The sequence below is a fragment of the Akebia trifoliata genome, chromosome 3 (genome assembly GCF_017979445.1).
Source record: "Akebia trifoliata isolate Shusen 1 chromosome 3, ASM1797944v1, whole genome shotgun sequence".
In the NCBI taxonomy this organism is placed as follows: domain Eukaryota; kingdom Viridiplantae; phylum Streptophyta; class Magnoliopsida; order Ranunculales; family Lardizabalaceae; genus Akebia; species Akebia trifoliata.
The window spans coordinates 37,848,143-37,875,577 of record NC_141377.1 but is presented as its reverse complement, the minus strand read 5'-3'; the positions used below and the strand labels follow the sequence as shown (position 1 = coordinate 37,875,577).

At 34.0% G+C, this 27,435-nt stretch overlaps 1 protein-coding gene and 1 pseudogene across 4 annotated transcripts; both read left to right on the top strand.

Moving 5' to 3' along the window:
- Positions 1-8,695: 8,695 nt before the first annotated feature.
- On the top strand, positions 8,696-15,581 carry LOC147406759 (F-box/kelch-repeat protein At1g22040 pseudogene; annotated as a pseudogene). Of its 3 annotated transcripts, none has more exons than XR_015176579.1 (2): positions 8,696-8,966; positions 14,597-15,581. The product of XR_015176579.1 is annotated as an F-box/kelch-repeat protein At1g22040 pseudogene, transcript variant X3 (transcript). The 3 variants fall into 3 exon arrangements; XR_015176577.1 differs by lacking the exon at positions 14,597-15,581 and adding an exon at positions 9,784-11,899 and having other exon boundaries at positions 8,810-8,966; XR_015176578.1 differs by lacking the exons at positions 8,696-8,966; positions 14,597-15,581 and adding exons at positions 9,186-9,423; positions 9,784-11,899.
- A 3,817-nt stretch (positions 15,582-19,398) lies between these two features.
- On the top strand, positions 19,399-26,256 carry LOC147406758 (membrane-anchored ubiquitin-fold protein 3-like). Its single transcript, XM_086434957.1, has 3 exons — positions 19,399-20,059; positions 23,821-23,991; positions 26,017-26,256. The coding sequence occupies exons 1-3, from the start codon at positions 19,930-19,932 to the stop codon at positions 26,067-26,069; spliced, it is 354 nt and encodes a 117-aa protein (XP_086291083.1). The 5' UTR covers positions 19,399-19,929; the 3' UTR covers positions 26,070-26,256.
- Positions 26,257-27,435: the final 1,179 nt, after the last annotated feature.

The window sequence follows — 27,435 nt, the reverse complement described above, 5'->3', positions numbered from 1 at the left end:
TCTCCTTTTGCCATCTTTTATGTGTCGCGTGGCTTGTGTATGAATGCTTCATAGAGAGTAGAAATCTCTTGATCATTTTGTTGGGAATTAATGAGCCTCCAACTCATATCTTCTATCATACAATTTGCAAGTCCATCAGTCAGAAGAGGAGATCTTTTTTTCTTACCAATCATATGGGCTCACGTGTATTGAATGGCATTCTTAATTTTTCAAAATACCCTTGTTAGTTACAAAACTACTTTTGTATGCTTGACGTGCCAAGCATTGAGGAGTTTGTGAGCAAAAAAAAAAAAACTCTTCACAAGAGAGTTCTTTGGTCATTTCTTGTTGCTCTCTTTTCTCTCAAATTAACCTTTCTTTCTATATCTCTTTGGCTAAGAACTTAGAATTCAAAATAACATTTTTTTATCGAGACAAGTGAGATTAGTAATTAGAAATTAGTAGGTGAAGGTGGGTTTTGAATTCATATCATGGTATCATCACTCACTGACTAGCTCACTCTTCACTCAAATAAATGATATATACATGTATTATTCTTCTTCAAATATTGCTTTCCATGTTAAACTCTAAAAGTAATCGTGATTGGTCTCTTTGATTTGATTTGATTTTAATTAAATTTTCGAGTTCTATGTATAGGGCATCAAAGATTGTAATTGGTACTATGAATGTGTTTGACATATACATATTAGCATTTTTCATTTCAATTCGGTTTATTGTGTGAAATTAGGATGATGGGTTGTTGAAATCAAAATTAGATATTTTGACGAGACTATGATGACGACGATGACGACAGTTCTCATTTCATGATTATCTTTTCTAGATTTATTATATAGGTTAGATGTGCATTCTTTATATAAATGTTTAGTTCGAAAAGGTCTAAAGAGCACTCACATGGGCTGCTTTTTGAATTTTAGGCCTACCAAAAATATTATGTTTGTTTGTCAGTAGTCCCAAAAAAATGTGCACCACATGCAAGATAGAGACCTTGCGTCATTGGAGTACATGATCCTCGCTAGATGAAAGTGTTCATCATGAACAATAAAAAAAAACATTAAAAAAAAATGACCATGAGATGATTCGTCGTGTCAGTTTTAATCCATAACTTCACCTCAAGGTGAGGTAAACATTTAAGGATTAATGGGACTGTATGACTGTTCCACATGTCACTTTTGAATCAATTAACAATGGAGTGTTGACCACGGTCTTGGAGACATCAACATTTAGCTTCATCAACAATAATTTAGGGTGTTTTAGATCCACTCCTCCTCATCCGGATGAAAAGTATCTATGGTTCTGACATACATCCACATCAGAAATGTTTCTCATGATGTACATTTCAATATTACTCTAACACGACTCTTTCCTTACTAATGGAATAGAGCTCAATGCCCTCATCTTTAACCTTCTTTTTCAAAACTAGTTAACTTCAACCTTCAACTTTCAATGTTAGTATTTTTTGTTTTGTTTGATATTTGGTTAGCCTTGTAGACAACGAGCCTATCTCGTATATAGGCTTTGCCCAGTTCATAAACCATGGTATTGTCCAAGGACTAGTCCCGAGGCACATTCACACATCGCATGTACTAGGTAAGTAAGGGTAGCACCCTTGCGGATGGCCCCTGAGGAAGTAATGCTCTAGGTATCAAACTCACGACTTACATCCATTAATCACTTATCGGTCCAAAATTTCCATTGAGCCAACCCCTCGGGATTTCAACCCTAGTATTATGTCTCCTCCAACCTTCAAACTTGAGTGATGCCATTGGATTTTTGACTAAGTAGAAGATGATTTTGATTAAAAAATTTGAGTATTTTTCTAAAAGAAAGAGTGTGGGATGAAGGTAAGATTGAATTAAGTTAAAAATAATTTACCATAAAGATTGAAGAGAAAAAGAAAATTCAAGGAATTTTGATTAGAAGTTGAAGAAAAGGGCATTTAAGTTATTTTGTGTTATTCTTCTAATGTAGACCAAGGTCTAGGGATACGTCATGCTTTTTAAAATAGAGGGGTATTTCAAGTATTTAAAAAACGTGAAGGGTATGTTTATAAATCCGGCACATCACAAAGCATGATCAAATTTACAAATAAATAACAAAAAGGTATGATTTCCAATTTTTAAGTAATAAAAAAATATCAAATCTATGTTTAAGAATTAGTATAAAAAATTATTAAAATCTAAGGACTAGAAATCTCCCTATATTGGTCAAAAGATTGATTGTGGCTGTCTCATGAGAAATTAAACATCATGCCTTTTAGTAGAAATAGTTTTATTGATGATTCTTGGATAATTATTACAATGTCAATGCTCTATTGGGTACATACAAATTCAAAGTCGATTCGGCATTGTAAATGTCATCTCTAGACATAATAACAAAGTTTGGGTTCGGTAATTATTTGGTAGGTATTTAATTCAGTTAATTTTGATAGATTTGAGGAAGTTTTGTAAAAGAATCAGAATTTTTTTGGAGAATAATATACAAAGAGTCGTGATAATCTGACTTTACCCACGTGCCATACGCAATGGACACCCCTAAGGTGACATGTTCAGAATTGTAGATCTGGTCTACGGTTCTGAACATGTCATGTAAGGGGTGTCGATTGAGTATGCCACGTGAATAAGTCAGAATTTTTTTGGAGAATAATATACAAAGAGTCGTGATAAGGTGACATGTTCAGAATTGTAGATCTGGTCTATACGGTTCTGAACATGTCATGTAAGGGGTGTCGATTGAGTATGCCACGTGAATAAGTCAGATTATAACGATTCATGTATAAATTATGCCTTTGGGTTTCTTACCGAAATCCATCATCTTCAACGTTCCTAAAAAATCCATCTTTTATTGATATTTGAATGGTGAAGAAAATAAAATTTTGAAGATAAAAGGTAGAAATGTTACCACATTTCAGAATAATCAATGATTTCATAGATTCACCGATGTAATTGACAAACCCTAATTCGGAGAATTTCACAATGCTTTGGAAATTTCAAAGAATTTTCTGACTATGATTCTGAATTACTTTTTTCTAGTCGAACTTAAAAGGAATTAAACCAATGGGAACCCTAATCAATTTGGTTCTATCCAGTGGGTAAGTGCCAACTCGATAAATTATTTTTTATTCTTATTCTAAATGATTGAAGATTTAAAGTTCTTTTAAGTTTTAAAATAAATTATGCATTCGTGCTTAAAATGTACCATCTCTACTAACAGTTTATTACTCGTAAAGAAGATGAATTTTAGTTTTTGAAAAATATTGACTCACATGTTTAATAAAATAAATTATAATTATGTTGATAATACATTTGTAAATAATGTGTTGTATTCTTGAAAGAATTTTTTATATATAGTGATTCATAAGATGTATTTTATCATATTTATCATAAAAATCGACTTGCATGTAAAAAAAATATAAAATTTTACCATCACTCGATATATATATAAGAATCAGAATCGAACTTGGTTCAGTTTGCGGCCAAATTGGAATTAATCAAAAGAGATTGATTCCACTAAATAAGAATCAGAATCGAACCAGAATGCCAATAAAATTGAACTAAACCAGATTGAACTAAGGTTGATTTGGTTTGGTTCAATTTGATTTTATGGGTTGCCAAAATCTTATCTTATTAAATTTCTTGGAAGGAACATATTTTCAATGAAAAAAAATATGAAACTTCATATAATTAGTCATTAATCTATTCATAAAAAATTATAAATTCATCTATAAACAAAAAAAAAGAAGTCATTAATATATGTCCTTACTCTTAAAAAAAATCATAATAAAAATATTTGTTAAGTAAATAATTGGTCCGACTAGTTGCACACCAATCTTAAAAAATTCTTTATTTTTTTTTGTATTTTTATAATCTCTATTTTAACCTACTGACTACATTCCAATACCTAATCTTATAGGATTTAAGTTTTATTTTAACTTGTAACTTCGTATTATTTGCCGTGCTCTACTTTGATCGTGTTTTATGATTGATTTTGTTCGTGTTCTCTTTGACTCCAATTTAATAAAGATACTGATTTTCTAATCTTTATTTAGAATTTAATCTGAACTTGTGTATTTCAAGAGAACATAACTTTGTAAACATGATTTTGAAACGAAAAAAATATTTTTTACAAAAATTATCGAACTAGCGCTAATTTCTTTGTACATAGTTGAGGAAGAATAAAAAAGTAATAATAAAAAAAAGATATGCAATATTTTTTTAAATTATTTTTGAAGTGTAATCATCCAAATGGAATGCAAAAGGGAATTTTTATGTGATAGAGTGTAATTGATAATGGGTGGTGTGCAACTAGTCGGTCCCTGTATAATTCATAAAACAGAAAAAGGAAAATAGACGTAAACCGATAACTTAGTTGGTTTGCACATTGCAAAACAAGTTTGATGTCGTTGTTTCAAATCCATAATAAAAATAAATAAGTCCAGCAAATTGAAATCAACATTTTTGTCTTCTTTTTTTATTTGGCTTCATCTTCGCCCCAGTTATAGGCGAAATTTTTGCTTCACCGACTTTGCACCTACGATAAGAGATATTTTTCTCACTAACTTTAGTAAGATTTCAAATTTGAGCTCAAATGGATTACCAAATTTGCAATCCAATACCATACACTTCCAGATTTCATGAAAAACTTAGATTAAAAAAATAATAATAATAGAAAATTAATTTTTTTGGACTTCATCCAAGATTTAAAAATGAACAGCTAATGATCTCCTATCAAACTCCTAAATTTAAATTTAATTGTGAAAAATAATATATTTTAAGTTTTTTTCTTTAAAGTTCATAGAATTTTGTCCTTTACATTCTGTAACATCAAATCATATATTTATATGCCAAAAGGTGAACTCAATGACTTTTAATAGGATTTACAATCTTGTTAAGTTAGTAAGGCTAGACTTCCTCCTACAATACAAACTCCCCACTCCCCAATCCCCAATCCATCAGAATTTTTGCCTCATGTACCCTTCAATAATAGAAGCACTTTCGTCGTTAGCTTGTAAAATTGCAAATCATACTAATAGCCGCTGAGTTCAAATGGATTACCAAATTTGCAAATCCAATACCACAAACTTTTAGATTTCATGGAAAAACTTATATAAAAAAAAATAAAAATAAATTTGGACTTGATCTAAGGTTTTGAAAATGAACAAATTGCCAAATTTAAATTTAGTAGTAAAAAATAATATTTTTTAAGATTTTTTTTCTTTAAGATTCATCTAATTTTGTCCTCGACATCTTTGTTACATTAGATCATCTTTTTTGATGACGAAAGGCAAACTCAATAACCCTTAATAAGATTTGCAATTTTACCAAGTTGGTAAGTTCCTCTTGCAATAACAACTCCTCAATCCACCTGAAATTTTTGCCTCACTACTTTTCACTTACCACTAACAAAAAAAACTTTCCTCACTAACTTGGTAAAATTTCAAATCATATTAATGGTAGTTAAGCTTAAATGGATTACTAGATCGGCAATCTAATACCACGTACTCCTAGATTTGATTGAAAAACTCAAATGGATTTCTTTTTTTTCTTTTTTTGACTTGATCCAAGATTTTGAATATGGCCCTGAACTCTCATCAAACTTCCAAATTTCAAATAAATATTGAAGAGTGGAAAATAACCTTATTTAAGTCTTTTTTGTCTTCTTTAAAGTTCATAAAATTTTGTCTTCTGCATCTCTTTAGCATCGGATCATATTTTTGAATGTCAAAAGGTAAACTCAACAAGTCTTTTTGGTGCAAACCCTGTTGATCCCATGACCTAGGTTCAAACCACCTTGCTTGCTTTGAAAAAAAAAGTCTATAAAGATTTAACAATCAAATTAATTTTCATATAATCTTTAGTAAAAAAATATTATTTAAAATAATTAATTAACCTCCATTAAACCACTAACCCCTTGCTTACTTAGAAAAAAAAAAGAAAAATTCTATATGATTTAACAATAAAATTAATTTTCACATTTTCTTTAATAAAAAATATTATTTAAAATAAATTATTTAATTTTATAAAATAAACATACATCCATGTGCAATGTACGTCCACATTATACTAGTAACCCCCCCCCCCCCCCCCCACCCTCGATAAATTGGCGATATTAGTGTTACTCCCACCCCTCCCAAAATACAAGATTAGGTCCACCTCTTTCAGACTTTCGTTGACTGAGTCAAACCGATACAAAAAACGATGGTCTCTTAATAGAGACTGTAAAATGTTCAAAACACCCTCATGTTGATGAACTTACAAAAGTACCCTTCCATCCTAATTGAATGTCATCGTCTTCAATACCACTGTCTTCTATCTCAATTGAAACTTATCGACTATCATCTTTAACAATACTGTAATTATGAGACGACCTACAATTTTACCTCTTGGGCAAATTACCTCTTTTTGTTCCCCTTCTTATTTTAACTCTCATCCCCTCCCCCCCCCCCCCCCTCGGCCCTTAGCATGGTTTTTAAACTCGGTATCGCGTCTCGTCTCGTTCAGCTCCGATACCGAGTCGTTTCGGACGAGTTTTCCGATACGTTTGAGACGTCTCGTGAGATAACTCAAAAAATTACACTATGAGACGTAAAACTCGATCAAAAAATGACTTTGTGAGTTGTTCTCGTTCAGCTCTGATACCAAGTTAACTCGGGCGATACGTCTCGGTCTCGGACGAGTTTAAAAACCATGGCCCTTAGTCATGATTTAATCTTTGGTTTCGATTTTTGTTGTGCTTAAGAGTGAATGGAGTGAAGGATTTTATAAATAGAGAATTAATGAAGTCAAGAAGTTGGATAGTTTGATCAAAACCAAAGTAAGAAGCTATGAACCACTTGTGTGCTTATACATTTTCAAGTAACATCGTCTGCAACTATAGATATGTGAGCTCTACTGGCATACTTCCATGGGAATCTGACGTGGTTCAAGTCATTGCAGGAAGACTAGGCTAAATCCATTGCATGAAAATAAGGCTACACCACATCTTAGAGCAACTCCAAACTGAGAGTTTTACAAAAAGCCTTCAAATTGGCATCTATTTCAAAATAAAGGCTCAAGGCCTCTTTTCTACTCGAACGGATTCCACTTTAAATCACTATTCATATGACTTTAAAACACTATCCAAACACATTTAAAAGTTTAAAAAAAGGTAAGTGTTGCTATTGGCACTCCAAGTTTTACTTATTATATTTCAATTAAGAAAAAAAAAAATAGAATTGCCATTGGTACCCCAATTTTAACTTATTGCACCTCAATTTCTTAAATTATTTATCACACCCCAATTAAAAATAAACACACTCCTGAACATTACAAAAGGTTTGTCTCAAATTATTATCTCAACATTACAAAACATTATAACACTTGTTCAAACAAATTTTATAATTGTTTACAACTATGATTAGTTTCATTTAAAATCCTAAACCCCAAAAAAATATAATAATAATAATTTAGCAATTGTTTACAATGATTTATCAATTTGGTTGGATCATCTTACAAAATTGGTGATTCACAATCAAACATAATTTGTGACAAATTTCCATCGAGCTTGATTGATTAATTGATTTGATTTGATTTGATTTTTAAAATATTAAATGAAAAGACTTTAAAACTTGTAAAGGACAAAAAGTAACATTTAAATCATGTTACATGAAAATAGGAGGTTAAAATTGACATTTACAAAAAAATGGGACACAATAGAATTTATTGAAAAATATGAATAGTAAGGTGGGGCTTTAAATCTTCTCTCTCCACTTCAAACTTGAAGTAATGAATGGTGATCTAAAGTCACTTTCTCTAAATTAAAGCACAGTTGAGTTTGGTTCAATCAGCCGAACCTCTATATTTAGTGTTTTAAAGGACGGTTGGAGTTGCTCTTAATTAATAAGCCCATAACCATAGGCATCAAGCAAGAGAAAATATTTAGGGTAAAAAAATATCTATTTTTCCCATGAGATTATCGAACACATGATTTGAACCTGCATCATGACACAAGATTGAGGAAGAGAATGAAATCAAAGGACCAAGATTGTAACTCATTTTCGTTCTAAAAATTGTGAAGAGGAAGAACAAAATCTAGGGTTTTTTGATGTGGGGACGAAGAAGAAATTGTTTGTGTCGAGGATGATTAGGATTGAAGGCGACAACATAGGGATGGGTGGATTGAGAAAAAAGAACCAAAATCTAGGTTTTCTTAAAATGGGGGGAATAAGAACTTAAAGAAGGGTATTTTGGTAATTTTAACTAAATGAGTGTAGTTTTGACATTTAACCATCTTGATTAAGATAACTCTAGTATCTACCATTTAGGAGGGGGATTTTACTAAAATACCCCAAAAAAGATAAATCTAGTCAATTTATTATCATTTTTAATTCACTAATGCTGGTGTCAATTAGATTACTGCAATTCTCACATTTCTGAGGTGGAGGTTCACACATAACTGTAGATGCTTTTTTTCATATCTCGAGAAAATAAATCTACGGTTATGAACGGATCCCACGTCAGAAATGTGAGAATCGCAGTAAATGTTAGCGTCACTCCAGTACCACTCTTTTTATTAATTTGAAATAGAAAATGCTGAGCTGAAAGTCATTACCCTTGTCAGATCTCTAACGTAAGCAACCGTACGTCCTCAAAGCGCACGTTAGCGTGGATTATTCGAGTCGTGCTGGGGTGACACAGTTTTACTGTGATTCTCACAATTCTGAAGTGGACATGCATACATAACCGTAGATGGTTTTTAATAGTATCGCGAGGAAAAACATCTATGGTTACGTGTACATCCCACGTCAGATATGTGAGAATCGCAGTAATACTTTGTGTTGTTGTTCCCATTACGGGTCCACATGGGTTACGTGTTCATCTCCTTCTATGATTTGACGTGAAAATGTTATAAAGAGAGCACTTAAGAGAGACTCTCTGTGATTCTTTGAAACCCTAATCGGGGCTATTTCGTCCTATCTAAGATCGTACGAGGTAATTTCGTCGTTGATTTTTTTTCCTTTAAAATCGAAGATCTAGTTAATTTTAGTTTCTGTTCATGTTTCTTCAAACAAATTGACATTTTTTTTTAAAATACCGAAATTGGGTCTGGTTTGTGAAATTTATGGCTTGTTATTACATGTTTCCATGGATTAGTTTTGTTTAAGCCGAATCATTGATAAATTGGGTATAGGTTTCTCCAATTGGTTGGGGTATTATGTCTTGCATTTTTTTCTTGTTGGGTGTTTCTTAATTTTTTGATCTTTCGTTGTTAAATTTTGAGTGTGAATTCTGTTAGAATTTATGACGATGTGTTGGACTCCTTTTTAATTTTCTAAATTAAAATGCAATTTTTGAAGCTATATAGACAAATTTACACAATTTTGCCGTGTTTGGTTCAATAGTTTTTGAATTTGAAAGAGGAGTTACAAAAGAAGGGAAAACAAAATTGGTGAGTTTTAAATTATCTGTATATTATTTTTAATGAGAAATTATCTGTGGGTTGGTGATGGCGGAAGAAAGGAGTGATCTTGAAGCATTTTATATTGTTTAACAGTTATTTTTTTGGTTAAAAAAAGAGTGCATTATGAAGGACATGGTTTAACAATTTCCCTTTTTCTTTTTGGTTCTTTGTAAAATTATATATATATATTATTCAAAGACTTGCTTTTAATTTTTCTATATTGTTTTTATTTTTTTTGCTTTTTTGTGAGGAAATTTTGAAATGTTTGTTAATTGCTCATATATTTTTGTCACTGCTTCTGACCTCTTGTTGATACTGACGAGTTTCTCTTCTCTTCTCTCATTGTAGAATTCAGCATTTATGTTGATGAGTTGAATTACAGTGGCATAAGTAGTATGATACAGGGAATAGATAAAAGGAATTAGAATAAAAATCTGGAATTCCTCGGGATCTAAACTCTGAGGTCAACACAGGGATTCTTATGGGGGCATTTTTTAGCTTAGCTGATACCAAGTGTAGGACGATCGAGTGCAATGAGGTCTTACAAAATGCAACCTACAAGAGGCAGAGGATTTCATCAATCATTAACGAGGAAAATCCAAGACTGATTCCCAGTCTTCCCGATGAGATTTCAATTCAGATTCTCGCCAGACTACCTAGAATTTGCTACTTGAATGTGAAGTCTGTGTCACAGAGTTGGAAAAAGGCTCTTATGAGTTCTGAACTCTTTAATTTGAGAAAAGAACTTGGAACGACAGAAGAATGGCTTTATATATTGACTAAGGTTGAAGATGATAAGCTTTTGTGGCATTGTTTTGATCCTTTGTCCAAAAAATGGCAAAGGTTGCCACCGATGCCTAATGTTGCATACGGAGAGGAATCTAAGAGAGCCTTCTCTGGGTTTGCAGATGTCATACGAGCTTGGCTTGGTCAGAGAGATCCATTGGATAGATTACCATTTTGTGGTTGTGCTATTGGGGTTGCTGATGGTTGTCTCTACGTATTAGGCGGGTTCTCCAGATCTTCGGCTGTGAGATGTGTCTGGCGTTTTGATCCCATTCTAAATATGTGGAGTGAAGTGGATTCCATGTCCACTGGTAGGGCATATTGTAAGGCGGGTATACTGAACAATAAACTTTATGTTGTTGGAGGGGTAAGTAAAGGTCAACATGGATTGACCCCTCTTCCATCTGCTGAAGTTTTTGATCCCCGCACTGGGGTGTGGTCTCAATTACCTAGTATGCCATTCTCAAAAGCTCAGATGTTACCTACTGCCTTCTTAGCTGATATGCTAAAGCCTATGGCCACTGGAATGACTCCTTATAGGGGAAAGTTGTATGTGCCACAAAGTCTATACTCCTGGCCCTTTTTTGTTGATGTTGGAGGTGAGATTTACGACCCTGAGATGGATTCATGGGTAGACATGCCAAGTGGCATGGGAGATGGTTGGCCCGCAAGGCAGGCCGGTACGAAATTGAGTGTTGTAGTAGGCGGGGAGTTATATGCATTGGATCCTTCAAGTTCTCTAGATAGCGGTAAGATCAAGATTTACAATCACCAAGAGGATGCTTGGAAGGTTGTTGTAGGGAAGGTTCCTATTCATGATTTTGCTGATTCGGAGTCTCCGTATTTACTTGCGGGTTTTCTCGGGAAGCTTCATGTCATAACAAAAGATGCCAATCATGACATTGTGGTCATGCAGGCTGACTTCCATAACCATTTCGGAGCTTCCCCATCTCCCGCAGAATCCTTGCGAGGGCAGTCAGAGTCATTGGTAGAAGCAGAAACAGATGTTTGGAAGGTCATTGCCACCGAGAATTTTGGGTCTGTTGAACTAGTTAGCTGTCAGGTCCTTGATATCTAGCATGATATCAAGATTGGGGTCTCTGCCCATTTTACAATAGTATTGTATGTAATTGGGAGTAGGGCTGCTTCGGGAGCTTTTAATATAGTACGGAGATCATTATCAGGCTTTTATTACTTGTCTGATCAGAGTAGCATTTGTTAATGTCTTTCACCTAGTCAAGAATGGAGTAGTATGCCACTGGTATGGGTTTCTGTTTGAAGTGGAGGATGGAATTGCTGCAAATTTGAAATATCTTTGGCATATGTTCTCACCATTAAAGATCTCGATTTGATACATCCGGAGAAAAGGCTGCACCTTTGAGTATGAAGGTCTTTTAGTACCAACCATTCAACTTTTGATGATACTCTCTACTCAATTCTAGAGTTGTATATGTTGTCTCATAAGTATGAAGTGGCTGGTTTACCCCTTTTTTTTTTTTCTTTTTTCTTTTTTCAATAGATTGGTTTACGCTCTCAAGGCTACATGATAGTTATATTGGTTTCAACTGATTGGGCAGTTCTCAATCTAGTGATGAAGTTTCTCTTTAATGTATATATTCAATAATTCCTAATGAAAATTTGAAAATCTTCAAGAATTGGGGAGAACCACCTCACATCACTCTGCAGCATAGTTTTACTGTTCTCTTGATCTTGCCTAAATGCATTGACGTGTTTGCATCTTTTATTTTTGTTTATTTATTTATTTATTTTTATCTAGGCTTGTTTCTAAAATACTGCACCACTTCTTTCTGATCTTTCTTGTAGTTTTATTTTATTTTGGTAGACTTCTAATTGGATTACTTTAAGCATAAACGAATTTATGGTCATGCATTTCCTCCATTATAAGAAAACAATTGAGCTGATAGGTTTTTTTCTAATAGCTTATTCTTTCTTTGGTGTTTGACTTCGGCTGAAAATATCATGTATATTTGTTTCTTAAGTGTTGTATGGAGTTATTCTTCTCGTAACACTTTATTGAGTTAGTGTGCTTTGTTCTTTTCTACATATGAAGTATCCTTGTCTTGCTAATGAAATTGGAAAGTAATGCTACTAATAACAACTGATATGGCTAAGAGCATTAAGAACCACTGGGGATCTAACTCAAGAATTTTGTCCACCAAGAAAAGAAAAGAAAGTTAACGGACACTCTAAGACTGATGTGATGGGAATTAGTTCAACACCATTCCAGAACTTGGTTTTAACTTCAATATCTAAAATGATCACTCCTTAAATCTGTAAGTTGCTCGCTAATTTTTTTTAAAGGTTATTGGATTCTCTGAGTGTGGGAGCAGATGATGATCACCGAAGGGTAGAATCACCTACTGTGTCAATGTCCTTGAGAGATGCTCTCTTATTTAGTCTCATTGAGTAATGTTGACCAAGTCTTCCTTCACTTCCGTAAATTTGAGTTTTGAGGCTACCTTCTTTCGGCTTCTTTGCAATTGGCTTTGGAATTTTGGTCACTATCACTTAAAATAGTCTCTCTCCAATTCCTAAGAGATTCCCCAATCCATATAAATTGTCAGAGAGCAGAGGTGAAAGGTCATCTGAACACCTGAGAATTGCATATAAGATGTACTTTCCCACATATGATTTTCTCTTCAATTTGTTCTTAATGCTTTCTTCAATGTCGATTATGGATCATTATAGTTTTGACCCACACTGATGAGAATGATATGTCTACGAAGATGATTCTTCAATTACCAAAAAAAATCCCCTATACATCAAAGAGAAGAAACAAAATACCATCAAAGATTGAACACCCAACAATTGCATCTTAGAAGCACTTACCCATGGATGATTTTCTCCTCATTTTGTTCTCAATGCCTTAATCATAATGTTTGTTACTTCGTACATAAACAAAACATTCACAATCTTACTCATTAGATTTCTATTTCTACCCACCCAAGGGATTCTTCCTGTATTCCAGTAAAATTATTCCAGTACAATAGCAGAATCGTGGATAGGGAACTATACTATACTAGTAACCTACCTAATTTATTGTAGAAATTTTCGGGATCAATGATTGGACCATGTTATGGTAATCAATTTGACAGTACTGTCGAGAATAATTAATCTATTGAGATGGAACATTTGGGGAGAAGTTGAGAATGTTTTTTCCTTAGTCTTTGGTCCTAGGAGACATTTATCATCGTCATATCAAAGCCTATCCCATACGGGGTTGGTGAGGTGTCTGGGTTCGATTAATTTATCAGAGCTGTTAATAATGATAGAAATTGCAGTTTGCTTCGCATTTTCCTCTCTTTCTGTTTTTCTTTTTCATTTATCTCGTTCCATATTCCTACTTGTCGAAGTTTTGGGTTGTATTGTGTACTAGTACTTGCAATACACAATTCAGCTTGGGTAAAAAACTACATGCATTATTTGTTTCATTCAATGATATTTTTTCCTTCAAACAATATGTAGAGTTTCCTTACACGAATTTGCTAACCACATTTTTTCACACATGATTCATAGATTATCAAGTCAAAAACTTATAGGGGTGGTGACATCAAAGATCAAATGCTATCTAAGTTGTCTAGTTTTGAGGTTCTTCCGTGAATCGTTGTCTATAACTTGATGTTTCTTTCATATGTTTAAGCAACACTAGAATTATAAATGTGCAAGTGCTGCGGATCTGCAGATGTAAAATGGTTTTTAGGGTAATAAGACAAATAATTTTTTTTTGGGAAGAATCGATTTCCTTTATTTTCACCCTGAAATGGAGGATGTTGTTACTCAGTTTGGTTTTGAAAAGTCAATTATATAATTTAGTTGGCCTCTTTAACAATTTGTAGAGTTGATCTTAGATTCTCAACCATTTTTTATATTACTCCATTTTCTAAGGATTCAATTGCCTAACTCTCCTCGGTGTGCTGACCCTTCTTCTACAAGCTTGATCTCGCATTATTTTCCACAGTAATGGTCTATAGTTTATTTTTAAAAAAAATGATCTCTTGATGATAACCTGTTCAACTAATTTGTTATGTGTTGCTTAGAGAACCAGTTTGAAAACACACATTAATCTCATTGGTGAGATGGAGGAGTCCCATGGCTTCATTTGGACGATTCTTGAATTCTGCTCAGCAGCAGTGGTACAAGGAACGGTATTGTAGGTTTTATATGTAGAGGACACTGTTGTGAAAATCTTTTGTGATGATTTTGATCACTAGTCAATATAGAAGGACTGCGATATATTTGATAAGATTGAAATGTCCTAACAAGTATTTGAAATAACTAATTGTTTGGTTGATGGAAATTAATTAGTTGGAGCATCTGTAAATGTCAATTTTATCATCATCATTTCAATTGGCAGGAGACCCAAACAAAGAAATGAAGCCTTATATGTATGGGTTGTCACTCGAGATACAAAGAAGAATAGAAGACTGATCTGAACAAGGAAGAAACATGTCCCATGGGCCTAGAACACTGTCGGCAATGGAAGCTTCAAAGAACGTTAAGAGTGCCATTCAAGGGTTTGGAAATGGGGCACCATTTTATAGCCCAATCTATTGCCTTGAAGATCTTCACCAAAGGTGATCCCATTGGATCACAATGGCTTATAAGGTGAAGAAAATATTTTGCTTATATTGTCAGAATAGCATATTTTACTCTTCCAAAGCAAATGAAATAAAATAAACAATATTAATTAGGTGAAGTTGGGTAGAAAGTTGACACCTTCATTTAAGATTCACATTTTGCTTGTATGAAGGTCATCAGAAGGTCTGTTGTGGGTCCTAACCATCTGCATGTGAGCCAAATATGCTTTTGATTTGAACAATATTTCAATCAACTATTCTTCTCTAATTGTTGTTTTTAATTTGAACAGTTGTATGTAATTATGTATATATAATGAAGTTGGTGGGAGATGGATCAAGGTTGGATGTGGGGAGAGGGAGATGAATATAATGGACTTCTCAACCAGTTTCAACTTTCTAATGCCAAAATCCAAACGCTATTAAGTGTATCCTATAATATTGGAGCTGAATTTTGTTTCTTTGGCAAGACCTGAGTGCGTCCTACATTTCATAATTAAAATTTTTTCTTTTAACTTCAAAATAAAACTATTATGGTACTTTCTAAGAAAGGTTTCTGACTCATTTCCTATCTTCTGTTAAAAGTATAGATTAAAACCTATATTTTTAAAACCCAATGGGAATCTGTTGGGCTTTTCATGGTTTCTACATTTTTTTTTTTGTTTGCTCATCACACCCATTTTAAATGTTAAATGTCAATAACTTGTAAGTACGTAACTACCCTATTGGGTTTTATAATGTTTTTCTGCATACACCTATCTAACGCTCACTGAATAAATGCAACTATTCCCTTCTACTGATTCAAAGCAGATCAATCCCTACCGTAACATTCACATCGAAAAATCCTATCAAAGTTTAGTCAAATTCATATAACCGGCTGATTTTTCTTTAGAGATTCATCAAATGACAGTGTTTTAATCCATTTGTGGGGTATATTATTTGTTAAAATTTGCTTTTTTAACCATTAGTTAGTATAATTAAGCATTTTGATAGATGAAGGTGAGTTTTTATCATTTATTTTCATCATCTTTTATTCTTGGAATTATTTTTAAACGTTTTGCAAATGAACATATTAAAAATCGACTTTATCTTTATCTTTTGTATCAATTTTTTTTTTCTTCAAAATTTTCAATACGATTGGTAAGTCAGTACCAAACTCATTAGCACTATTTCAGTAGGTACACACCGAATGCATTTTTTCACATGGGTTCCCCATGTAAAGAACTGTTTGGTATGTACCTACCTATAATAGAATATTTTTCTATAAGTTTCTGTCGAATTTATCGTTTTTAGATCGGTAGTTACATATCGAACAATTCCTTAAACGAGATCCTATGTGAAAAGTGTTTGATATGTTATTACCGAACCTTTTTTTAAATGTTTTGGTATGTATTTATTAAAAATTATTGAAAAGTTTGAAAGGTTACTGTTTGTTTTAAAATAAATCGGTGGGTGAAACTAGCAAGCAATTTTTTGTTGTGTACACCCACAAGTACAATGGGTTTAAACAGTAAGTGGGTGTAGATAGCGTGCCACTTTTACAAATAAGATTCGAGCACTAATGTAGGTGGCACCCACCAATCAGAATCAGAACTAGTTCAAAAAGTAAGTGCAGCACCCACAACATTGAAAATTTAAGCTTTCTTCTAATATTAATTTAATAGGAATCTAGGTTAATCTCTAAGGTGATGGAGACCTTGGCCTTCTATAATTTCAAGAGTTGCAGAAGCAGTAGAAGAGTGGTTGTAAAATTTTCATTTGGTGAGAGGTGATTTCAGGAAATAATTTCTTTTGATATATTAATAACTATATTACAGATTTTATTATCTTAATGGCATTTTGGAGTTTACTTTAATAATTAAATGAATAAATATGGGCATTAACGTGTTAAAATATGATTATTACGTTTCTTTTGAGAGTTGTAGGGTCTGTTTGTTACAGATTTTAGTTTTTCCTTCAGGATTTTGTGTCTAGGAGAAGCAGATGTTCAGAGTCTGAGAAACTGCGTTTAGGAGAATTTTGTTTATTACAAAAGTTGACGAAAAAGTAATAGAAGAAGTAGTAGAGAGAGGTCAAATTAATTTTATTGTTTAGTTGATGAGTTAAGGAGAATGAGGGGTGAAATTGTCATTTCATCCCCACATGTTTTTCAATGTTGATTTTTCATAGTGGCTCTCACATAAAAGCAAATCCAACAAGACTTCTCAAAAACATAATTTTGGGCTTCCCACAAAAATTGTTGAAGCAGAAGTTGTTACCAACAAACGTGCTTTTCTCACTTTTTCAACGTAGTCCAAAAAGCCGTCGAAAAAATTTGTAACAAACAAACCCTTAGACATATTCTTCCCGTTTTTGGTGAATATTTAAGAGGGACTTTCAAGTTAATGATATGCTCTTCAGTCTCTCAGTCTCTCAATGTTCTAAGAGAGACTGTTCAAAATGACTTTTAATTTGTTCTTGAGGTTGGAAGTTTGAAGAAGATAGAATCTTGAGGTAAAAAATTCTACCCCCTGTTGGAAATGATGGGACATATTGGTCATTATATTTTAGTCTTTGGGATAAGGACATCACACGGATCTGTCATTAGTTTGAAAAATCAAGAATATCTTGGAAGTTTGAAGAAGATAGAATCTTGAGGTAAAAAATTCTACCCCCTGTTGGAAATGATGGGACATTTTGGTCATTATATTTTAGTCTTTGAGATAAGAACATCACACAGATCTGTCATTAGTTTGAAAAATCAAGAATATCTTGATATTCACCAAAATCCTGTGGGTATGCCTAAATCTCCTTTTTTTTTTACTTTGAATCTTGATAATTTGACTACCCCATATGGCACACTCAATTGACTTTCCTGATGTGACAAGTTGGGGAACCGTAGATTTGTCTCAGGATACAAAACCTCACTTTCCCATAAAAATGTTTATCCTGAGGGAACGATGTATCTTGAGGCGTATAGATCTACGAATCCCAAACTTGTCACATCGGGGAGTCGATTGAGTGTGCCATGTGGAGTAGGGGTGCAACTTGGTTCGGTTCAAACCGAGAACAGAACCAAATAGATAGCTTTGGGGTGGTTTGGTTTAGGTTGGAATAAGTTGCGGAATAAGTTGCGGTTCAATTTCAGCTTGTGAAAATAGAGAATCTATCAATTTGGTTTGATTCTCAAATCAAATTTGTATAGAACCAAACCCTTATGCAATAAATAAATAAATATATATATGTATATAATAATTATTATGAATTATTTTAGGAGTTAAGAAATAGATTGACAATATTTTATGGATAAACTAACGATTTTTTATGAATAGATTAGTGAGTATTTGTATGAAATTTTATGTTTATTATATATTTGTTTTTTCGTTAAAAAAATGTTATTTACAATTTATAGATTATTGGCAACCCATAAATCCAAATCAAAGCAAACCAACTTTATTTCGGTTTGGATTGATTTGGTTCCAATGGAATTTGGTACGGTTCTAACTCTTATTTAGTGGAACCGACTTATGTTGGTTTGATACCAATTTGACCTCAAACCAAATCAAGTTGCACCCCTAACGAGGAGTAGTCAGATTATCACGACTCTTCTATTTTTATTTTGATAATTAAATAATAGTAGTGTGAGTGGCGTGGTTATATACTTACATGAATATAAACTTGACATAAAATAATTTGGCATATGTGAGGGTTGTCACTCCAACGTATTATCCAACTTTTCATCCAAACTACTTCTAGAATTGGAACTTAGGTCAGTTCCTAATAGTTCTCATTATAATAACACACTAATATTATTTTATATTTGTACGAAAGTCTCTTATAACTTAATCACTAAATTTACCAAAATATCCTTGTATGTCTTACATCACTCTAGAAACCGGAGCTAGAGAAGTTTCCTTCCATTTCTCTCATTCTAAATAATGTTTTTTCTCTTCGTTCTCCCACTTCGATGAAGTTCATTCAATTTGTTTTGATTTTTAATTTTTTTATTTGATAATCTAGGGAGTATCCCTACTTTTGGTGAGACTAAACTACTTGGGCCCGCACGCACCATCCAACACTCTATCACATGTTACAACATTTAAGTAGCCATATTCCTATGGAGGGGTATATCGAGATTCAGAAACGACCTAGGGTGGTCGCTTCTTACCATCTCAACTAACTATCGGTGGGTTTCAACTTGTTTATTTCTCAATATGAGTTTTGTTGTAATTAAATAAATTCAGACTATGTCATCAATCGACAATATTGGTTTTGACGAAACAAATTGTATTTTCTTAATTAAAAATACCTTTGCATTACATTTGATGACACATCAAATTATAAAGTTAGACAATCTTTTCAAATTTCTAAGAATCTTTTAAATTAATTTTAAAGAAAATTCAAACTTAAATAAATATTAACTCCTTCAAAACTTGGTTTGTGTGAGAGAAGAGGCAGAAAGAAAACAGAGAAAGAGTAGAGAGATTGGGTGGGTCCCACTTAATATTTTGGGTATAGATATCACCCAACGGTAATTTTCTCAAAAAAATTATGTCACTTGGAAAGTTCCTTTCCATTTACGTTAGTTTTCTTAATTTGTACTATTTTGTACAATAATAAGAGAGAAGAGAGGCATGAAAACAAACAAGCATCCATCTCTATCTTTCTCATCTTATTATTGCAAATTCTTATTGGGTTTTTACAACTTTGAAATGGGTTTTTCTTTCTGGTCAAATCCATCAATCATGCTTTTTTGAATGAGAATCTTATTTGGGGTCTCTGGATTTGTCAGTTTGAATGTTTTCCTGGGCAAGAAATCAGGAGAGTTGATCTGGGTTTATGGTAGATCTTCTGTTCTCAGTAACAATAGAACAATTTGGTCTTGAATGAGCACAAATGAGCAAGAGAGGATTCAGTGAATCTTATTGATGACTTTCATGTACTAGCAACATGAGATAAGTTCTGGGTTCTTGTTGATATATTCTGTAGTAATCAATTTCGTTGAAAACAGGAGGTTTTATGGTGAAGAGGAATTTTAGAGGGAATTCTTTCAATTTGTTGTAGAATTTTTGTTGTTTTGTGGGGGTGAAGATTATGCAAATTTGATCTGGGTTCTATTAGAAAGGCACTTTAAATGGCTGGAGAGGAATTGATTGAGATCAAATTCAGGCTTTCCGATGGCACCGACATCGGGCCAAACAAATATAATCCTACTACCACTGTGGGATCTCTGAAAGAAATCATACTTTCTCAATGGCCTCAAGGTTATATATCTTTTTTTCTTCTTTATTTTAAATTTAATTTTATGCATTATGGATCTTTACATGTCTGGATTCTTTCAAATTTTTAATTTTTTTTTTCTCTGCTTGAGAGTCTTATTAGGATTTGAATCCATATTTTGATTTATAAATGTTTGTAATTGAGTATTCTCTTGTGCTTATATTGGGTTGGATCTTAATTGGGATCTATTGCGAGTCTCTTGTTGTAGGCTGTACCGTTCCGCCCTATAGATATTAGTGGAGACAGGTTTTGAATGCTTTTGATCTGCAATCAGTCTTTAATTACCAATATAACAAACTGGTATTGATGACCTCTTGTTGATTTCACGGTTAACTAATTGTGTCATGTGGATAGACCTTAAAAGACTTTGGCCAGAGTGGAGTGGAGGAACAAGATTCGTTTAGCCGACCCCAACTATTGGGATAAGGCTTTCTTCTTATTCTAGTTTCGCTCCCTCACCGTATCTATTGGTCTACCTTTGTACTTCTCTTCTTCTCCATGTGTGGGTGTCTTCGTGGGTCAAGTAGGATTGAATTTGTAATCCCAGTTTTTCTGGTAGTTTCCTCAGAAAGATTCCTCACAAGTTAGTTTTTCAATGTGATTCTAACTGTTTAAATTGAGATGGTAGGGCAGATAGTGATGATCCTTATCTACTAAATTTCGAAGCTTGGAATGTTTATCCGATATTCATTTTAAAGTTCTTGATCATCTCATTTTTCCGAAAACTAACTGTGCTAAGTGTGAAATCTGAATTTTACTGAGAATTCTTGGATGCTAATTACATAAATCCTATAGGTTATTTATAAATAATACATCAACCAATACATGGAAACTAGCCTAATGGAAATATTCTAATTTACTAATACTTCCTAATACATAATATCCTAATTGATATATTCTAAATATGTAATTGCCCATCACAACCTTCCATCTTAGATAGATACACTCACAATGATACAATGTATCTAATGCACCTTAATACCATGCATCTTATTCTCTAATACCCTCTCGCAATTGCATGGTCCTTTGAAAAAGGAATGTGCAATTGGTTGTAAATACTTGTTATTGATCTCATAAAGTAACATATTTATTGATGCCCAAAAATCCAATTGTGCTTGTTGGTGATCACCGTATGTCTGTGAAGTCCATCACAGTCACATCTCACTCATTTTTGAGTTTGTTGGAAACGGTGGCTCACTAGATCAGATCTATCATGATTCTACCAGGAGCATGAGAAATAGGATCATGCGGCTTATAGAAGAACTCTTGTTGGAGAGGTTTAAGATAAAAAGAAATAGAGATCGTGAAACATAAATGAGTGGTTTAGGAGGCTTATAAAGGTATAGTGGAAGGTGTGATTTTTATTGAAGAAAACTAAAGTAGTAAAATAGAAGAGAAGGAAAATAAAAATTTATGTTCGGTGATGGAGGTGGCTCCATTGCTGAAGAATGACGCACCAAGATCGTGCTCTCAGTAGAGGTTAGGCTTTGATACCTTGTCAAATCTGAATTTTATTGAGAATTCTTCGATGTAATTATGTAAATCCCAATAGGGTATTCATAAATACTACATCAAGCAAGATGATGGAAACTAGCGTAATGCAAATATTCTAATTTACCAATACTTTCTAATATAGAATGTCCTAATTGATATATTCCAAATATATCATTCCCCATCACAATCTTCCATCTTTGATGAGATACACTAACAATGTTACAGTGTATCTCTGTTGAGTGTATATTTTCCTCCGCACTTGGGTGTGTCCTACCCTAGTTAAGCTCCGTGACCCTCTTATATTCATAGTTCTCAACCCCCCTTTCCCCAACGAATCGGTCTTTTGGAGTAGTTGGTTGGTTAACATGGGCTATCCTTCCTTTGGCTATAGCATGTGGTATTTGGAAAGAAAGAAATAACAGGGTGTTCCAAAGCAAGGAGAACAATTCACATACGGTGTACATCGAGACTTTAGGATTGCTGTTTTTTTGGGCGAAGTTGAGTAAGGACTTGTCCGGATTTTCTTTTGAGAACTTTGTTTTTAGATGGGATATCTTATGTAATTGGTGAGCTCTTTGTTTTGTTTTTCCTGTTTTTGCTTTCTTTCTTGGAGGCTCTCTCGACCCCCCTTGTACTATCCTTCTTTTGTTATTTATAAAATCTTTATACTTATCAAAAAAAAAATATGGTATCAAAGTTCTAGGTTCGTATGGGTCACGGGTTTTGTTGTATATTTTCAAAATAAAATAAGATTTTTTATAGTCTTTTTTTATTATTTGTTTTTCTTAAGTTAGATTTTGAGGTTTTTTGTTTATATAAGGTTTAGTCCCACATCGCTCACAAGTAAGTAAGTGGTGTACCTTATAAGTAATAGCCAACATAGTTAGTTGTATTTGTGTCACACCTTTAGGCTTTGATCCAGTGTTTCGAGGTGGTGCGAAGCACCACCCGCGCACGAGCACGTGCGACGTGCGAAAGGGAGATTGGGCATTTAGGGCGCATTGGGCGCTTTGAGGCGCACTTTGCACGTACGCATCGTCACGAGGAGCTAGGGAGCCTTAAAGTTTTCGGGATACGAACCCATCCAACGGTGGTGGTTGATCTGTCACATGTGATGGATCGGGTACGATCAGCACCGCACGATCAAGTTAGTATCCGATCGGGAATCGATCGGATACGATGGATCGAAATAATACCGAATCGAGAACGATCCGATGCATTGGATTAAGGTAGTACCTGATCAGAATGATCAAGTGCGATGGATCGATATGGTACTTGATCAGAAACGATCGGATCCGTTAGATCAAATGGCAACTGATTGGACGCGATCAGAGCCACTAGATCAAACAGATTCAACTAAAAGGTATTAGTTAAAGGACATGAGACACATTCCTTCGATAGGGTGCAATCTAGATCGTTAGATCTCAGATAAGACACAATCTAACGGCTATTAGACCAAGAGATATTATATTATGACTCTTGGTCAACAGACACAGAAATGGCTATAAAAAGCCAACCAGGATTCAGATTTCTTCACCGAAAAATTTTGTATTCTCCTCTCTCTAAGCTTAAGATATAGGCATCATCAGTTTGTTATTTTTCCGAGTGTTCTAGGCTAAATCAGATCGTACATAATCTGATTTAGTATATTGAGTGTAAGGCTTCTTTGTATCCTGAAGGCATTTGTTCGTCGATCCCTTGTGTACTTTAGTTCAACCAGTAGGGAAGAATATTTGTCTAAAAGAGATCGAATCTTTTCGAGCCTAGAAATTAATTTTCTTCCTCCATCGTCAAATTTTTTTCCAACAGGTTTGAGTTGACGGGGAGTGTTGAGTGTATATTTTCCTCCACTCTCAGGTGTGTCACACCCTAGTTAAGCCCCGTGACCCTCTTATATTCATAGTTCTCCCCCTCTCCAACAGCTTGGTCTTTTGGAATAGTTGGATGGTTAACACTAAGTAGACAGATTGATGGATTATCTGATCTTAATTTTATGATTAAGAGTTGCTTCAGACAGATCAGAACTGAATTTCATAATTATCTTCATGAAAAGTTGTGGTAGTCAATTTTTATTTAATTCTATTTTTCTTTTTCTTTTTTCCTTTTCATGCTTCTAATTCTCTTAGTCAGGTTATGTTTCATTATATTTCAGGAAGGATTCCGAAATTAGTTCACTAGTTCATAGCATTTTCTTTTGGTTTACATTTACTTAGTTAATTATTTTCTCACTGAAAGATATCTTCTTTGGTAGACCAAGGAAATGGTCCAAAGGCAATAAACGATGTGAAGCTCGTCAACGCGGGGAAAATACTGGAGAATAACAGAACCCTCGCCGAGTCCAGGGTACCAGTCAGTGAACTTCCAGGTGGAGTCATTACTATGCATGTCGTTGTGCAGCCTCCTTTGCCAGATAAGAATAATGGTACTAGACTCGGCCTATTTTCATGTTTATTACATATGATACATACATAATTTCACACAACACACAAAATTTTTAGAAGAGTAGGATACCCAGTTTTGGAATAAGTACATCAGGGATGTTACTAAATTGTTTTGGATCTCCCATAAACAGAACCTTTCTTTCTAGTCAATCTTGGTAGGAAGATTATGCAATCTTTCTCCAAGTCTTGTTTATATTGAGTGAATTTCTCCATAGAGTTTGTTGATTGTTTATGGGTTTGTCATTCCGAATGAGTCAAGTTCAGTTCACTTAGTTGACTAAATCCATTGGATGTTGATACCACAAATTTGGGTTCAAAACCTTGTACGTGTATATTTTCTGACCTCTAAGCTGTTTGTTTTCCGAAATAGGATAAGATTAAACTCCTTCCTTCTTCAATCGAGTCTGCGATGGCCTGGTAATCCAAAGACATTTACTAAAGATACAGAATGGATTGAATGCAGTTTATTCCAGGCCAAGAGTTCTAACTTTCAAGGAAAGTTAAGTGTTACATTGGAATGTTTGAAGGTTTTCCTACTTGGGTTTTTAATTCACTTTACTGTGGAAGCCTGCTTACAACTTTGGCACGTAGAAGCCATATAGACCTTTGTGGCCTGCCCTAGTGATTTGAACCATTTGTCGGCAATGAGGGAGTTGTCCATCACTCATAGCCATGTTTCCTAATCCTCTGAGCTATAGGTCTCAACCCATCTCTACTGGATCTGTTCCATGGAGCTTCTTCAAAAGAAACCTTCTTTTCCTGGATAATTTCTTCTATTACTATCTTTAAAGCCAATGGCCTAGCTATCCTAATATGGCTGGACATGGTGCAACTATGAACTTTGGCTTTCATATACAACATGAGGCCCAACAGTTCAAATTCGTAGCATTGTGTCACAAGGCAAGAAATTCCCCTTTACAAACCCAAATATTTCTAAGAACTTTCTAGATAACTCTAGGGAGTAAGACTTCTCTAAGTCTAGAAGGTTCTTGTTGTTAGGAAATTAATGTAGTTGTAAGAATTGTAGTAAAGAACTCCCACAATAATAATATAAAAGATGTCCCAAGAACAATAGCAAGCAAAATATGTTTGAAAGAAATTAATGGAGGCAAGGAAAAATTAGGAAAAACAATCACAACTCAAAGAGTTATGTGGTTCACCCAATAAGGGCTATATCCACGGGCAATCCGGCAAGGAAATTATCACTATCAATCTTGGAGAAAATTACAAGGTTGAGTTTATAGAGAATGGCTTACAATGGAGAGAAAATCAACAAGAACCTCTCATACCAACACATGCCATCAAACTCATCTACCTTCTTGCACCAACTTTGTTCCACAAGCTTGTAAATCAAAACCCTCTCAAAGAGTTCCAACAATGGCCATGTATTTGAGACAAAGAAAAAACCCCAACCAACTCTCAAACCTTCTCTAAGAAAACTCTCTCAACCAAATACACTTTTGAGATCAAACCCATAAAAGGTTCCATCTTGAGAAATTACAAAAAATACCAAAATGCCCCCCAAATAACTAGGAGACCTAAATGCCTTTAAGAAGAGTGATTTTGGATCATTATCTCAACAAGAATGTACATAGAATATTCTAGAAATGTCTTAGGAAACATCTAGGATTCTTTAAAGTGTATAGTTGTATAGAATCTTCTAGATTTTCTACATTGTTCCTCCCCAAGTTTATAAACAGGGGAGCTTGTATGTTTGTAAGCATCCAACAAATTGTGAACTCTCCAGTGTGTTCTTTAAACTCTTTAGTGTCTTTGTGAGTGTGTGAATCTCCTAAGTCATTTCATGGGAAGGCTTACTTAAGCAATCGAGTGGGTGGTTGCCACACATGCAGAAAGCGTGTTGAAGCTACAAGTCCATGACAACTGGCTCAATGTGGCTGTAGGAAGCTTGGATTCAATTTTTTTTAGAACACACACATATGTTTGTGACACAATGGAATTCTGAAAGCAAAGTTATCCTCTTAATACTAACATGTTTGTGACAGAAAAACTGCTAGGTGATTCCCCAAAGAACAGATGTTCATGCTCAATCCTGTGACTTCAAATAACAAGACACACAAAGCTTCTTCGTTTATTCAGATTTCTTTACCTGTGTTTTTGGTATTTCCCTTGCCTGAGATGCGTTACAGAAGGCTGTTTGTACATGGTAGAAGATTATGAGGCCTTATGTATTTCAACTGTGTATTCTATGACCTATGTTGTAAACTTGCATATTTCTCAACTACTGTCTAGCTCCCCAACCCTTCTCATGCTTGTGAAGGAAATCAATCAAGAAAGCTTTCTCACCCCTCAAAAAAATAAGGAAAACAAAGAACAATAAAATAAGAATATTTATTTGGTTTGATGAATTATTTCCTCTGTGACATACAATCATTTTTCGAGTCTTAAAGGCCTGAATTGTTCATTCATTCAATCAGCTTGACGTTTGAGTAACAGTCACACATCTCGTTTCGCTTAGACTCCACTATCAATACCTTCCCTTCAAGTTCCAATATGCTTGTCGTCAGCTCGACCTATTGCAGTCGCTGAAGATCAGGTTATGGTTCTCATCAAATAGCATCCAAAGCAAATAAACTGCAATGAAAATTAACAATAATTCCTAAGAAAGCATGCCTCTTTATATGGCTTGGTCAGTGATCTGAAGAAAACTTAAGGCATATCTTTTCTTTCAGAGTTTATAATCTCACACCAATTAATGAAATATATGACAACCCATTAAATTTTATGTGGCAGTATAAAATTATAAGTTGACACAATTGAAGGAAATTACTTATAACAACACATTGAAATTTATGGATTAAAGAAGACCTGTTATAAATATTTATCCAAATTGCAATGTAAGAGCTTGGCACTCGTGTGCCTTAACAGCAAATTCGGACTCTAAATCCAAGGCATTTCAGTTTTCAATTTGGAATTTTGTGCATCCTTAGGATTTTGAATCTAACCATGTTCAAGATCCACTGTGCACCTCGATTCTACCCTAACATTTTTACCAAGGATTTAGGACCTACACTCAAAAGTTATTTGCTTATCCCATACCATGGTTTCCGATCAATTTTATAAATATTATATTTAAAAATAATTATTTTATAGTCATCATTTTCTGACTCGAAAATTTTCACTATGTCCGTATGCAGATGACATGGCAAGGGCACAAAATCATAGATCTTTTTCTTTGGGATACATAAGGAGAACGATCAACAGTTTTGTGCCTTTGCCACGTCAGCCGATTACAGACCAAGTGAAAATTTTTGAGTCATAAAATCATTAGCACATTTTATATTATCACTATGAATAGCAGGTGCTAGTTAGCTTAGTTGGTAAAGTTTTTGAGTGATGATACTTAACTTCAAATCTGCCGGCTTACCAATCAAATATATATATTTGAAGAATGGTTCTATAAT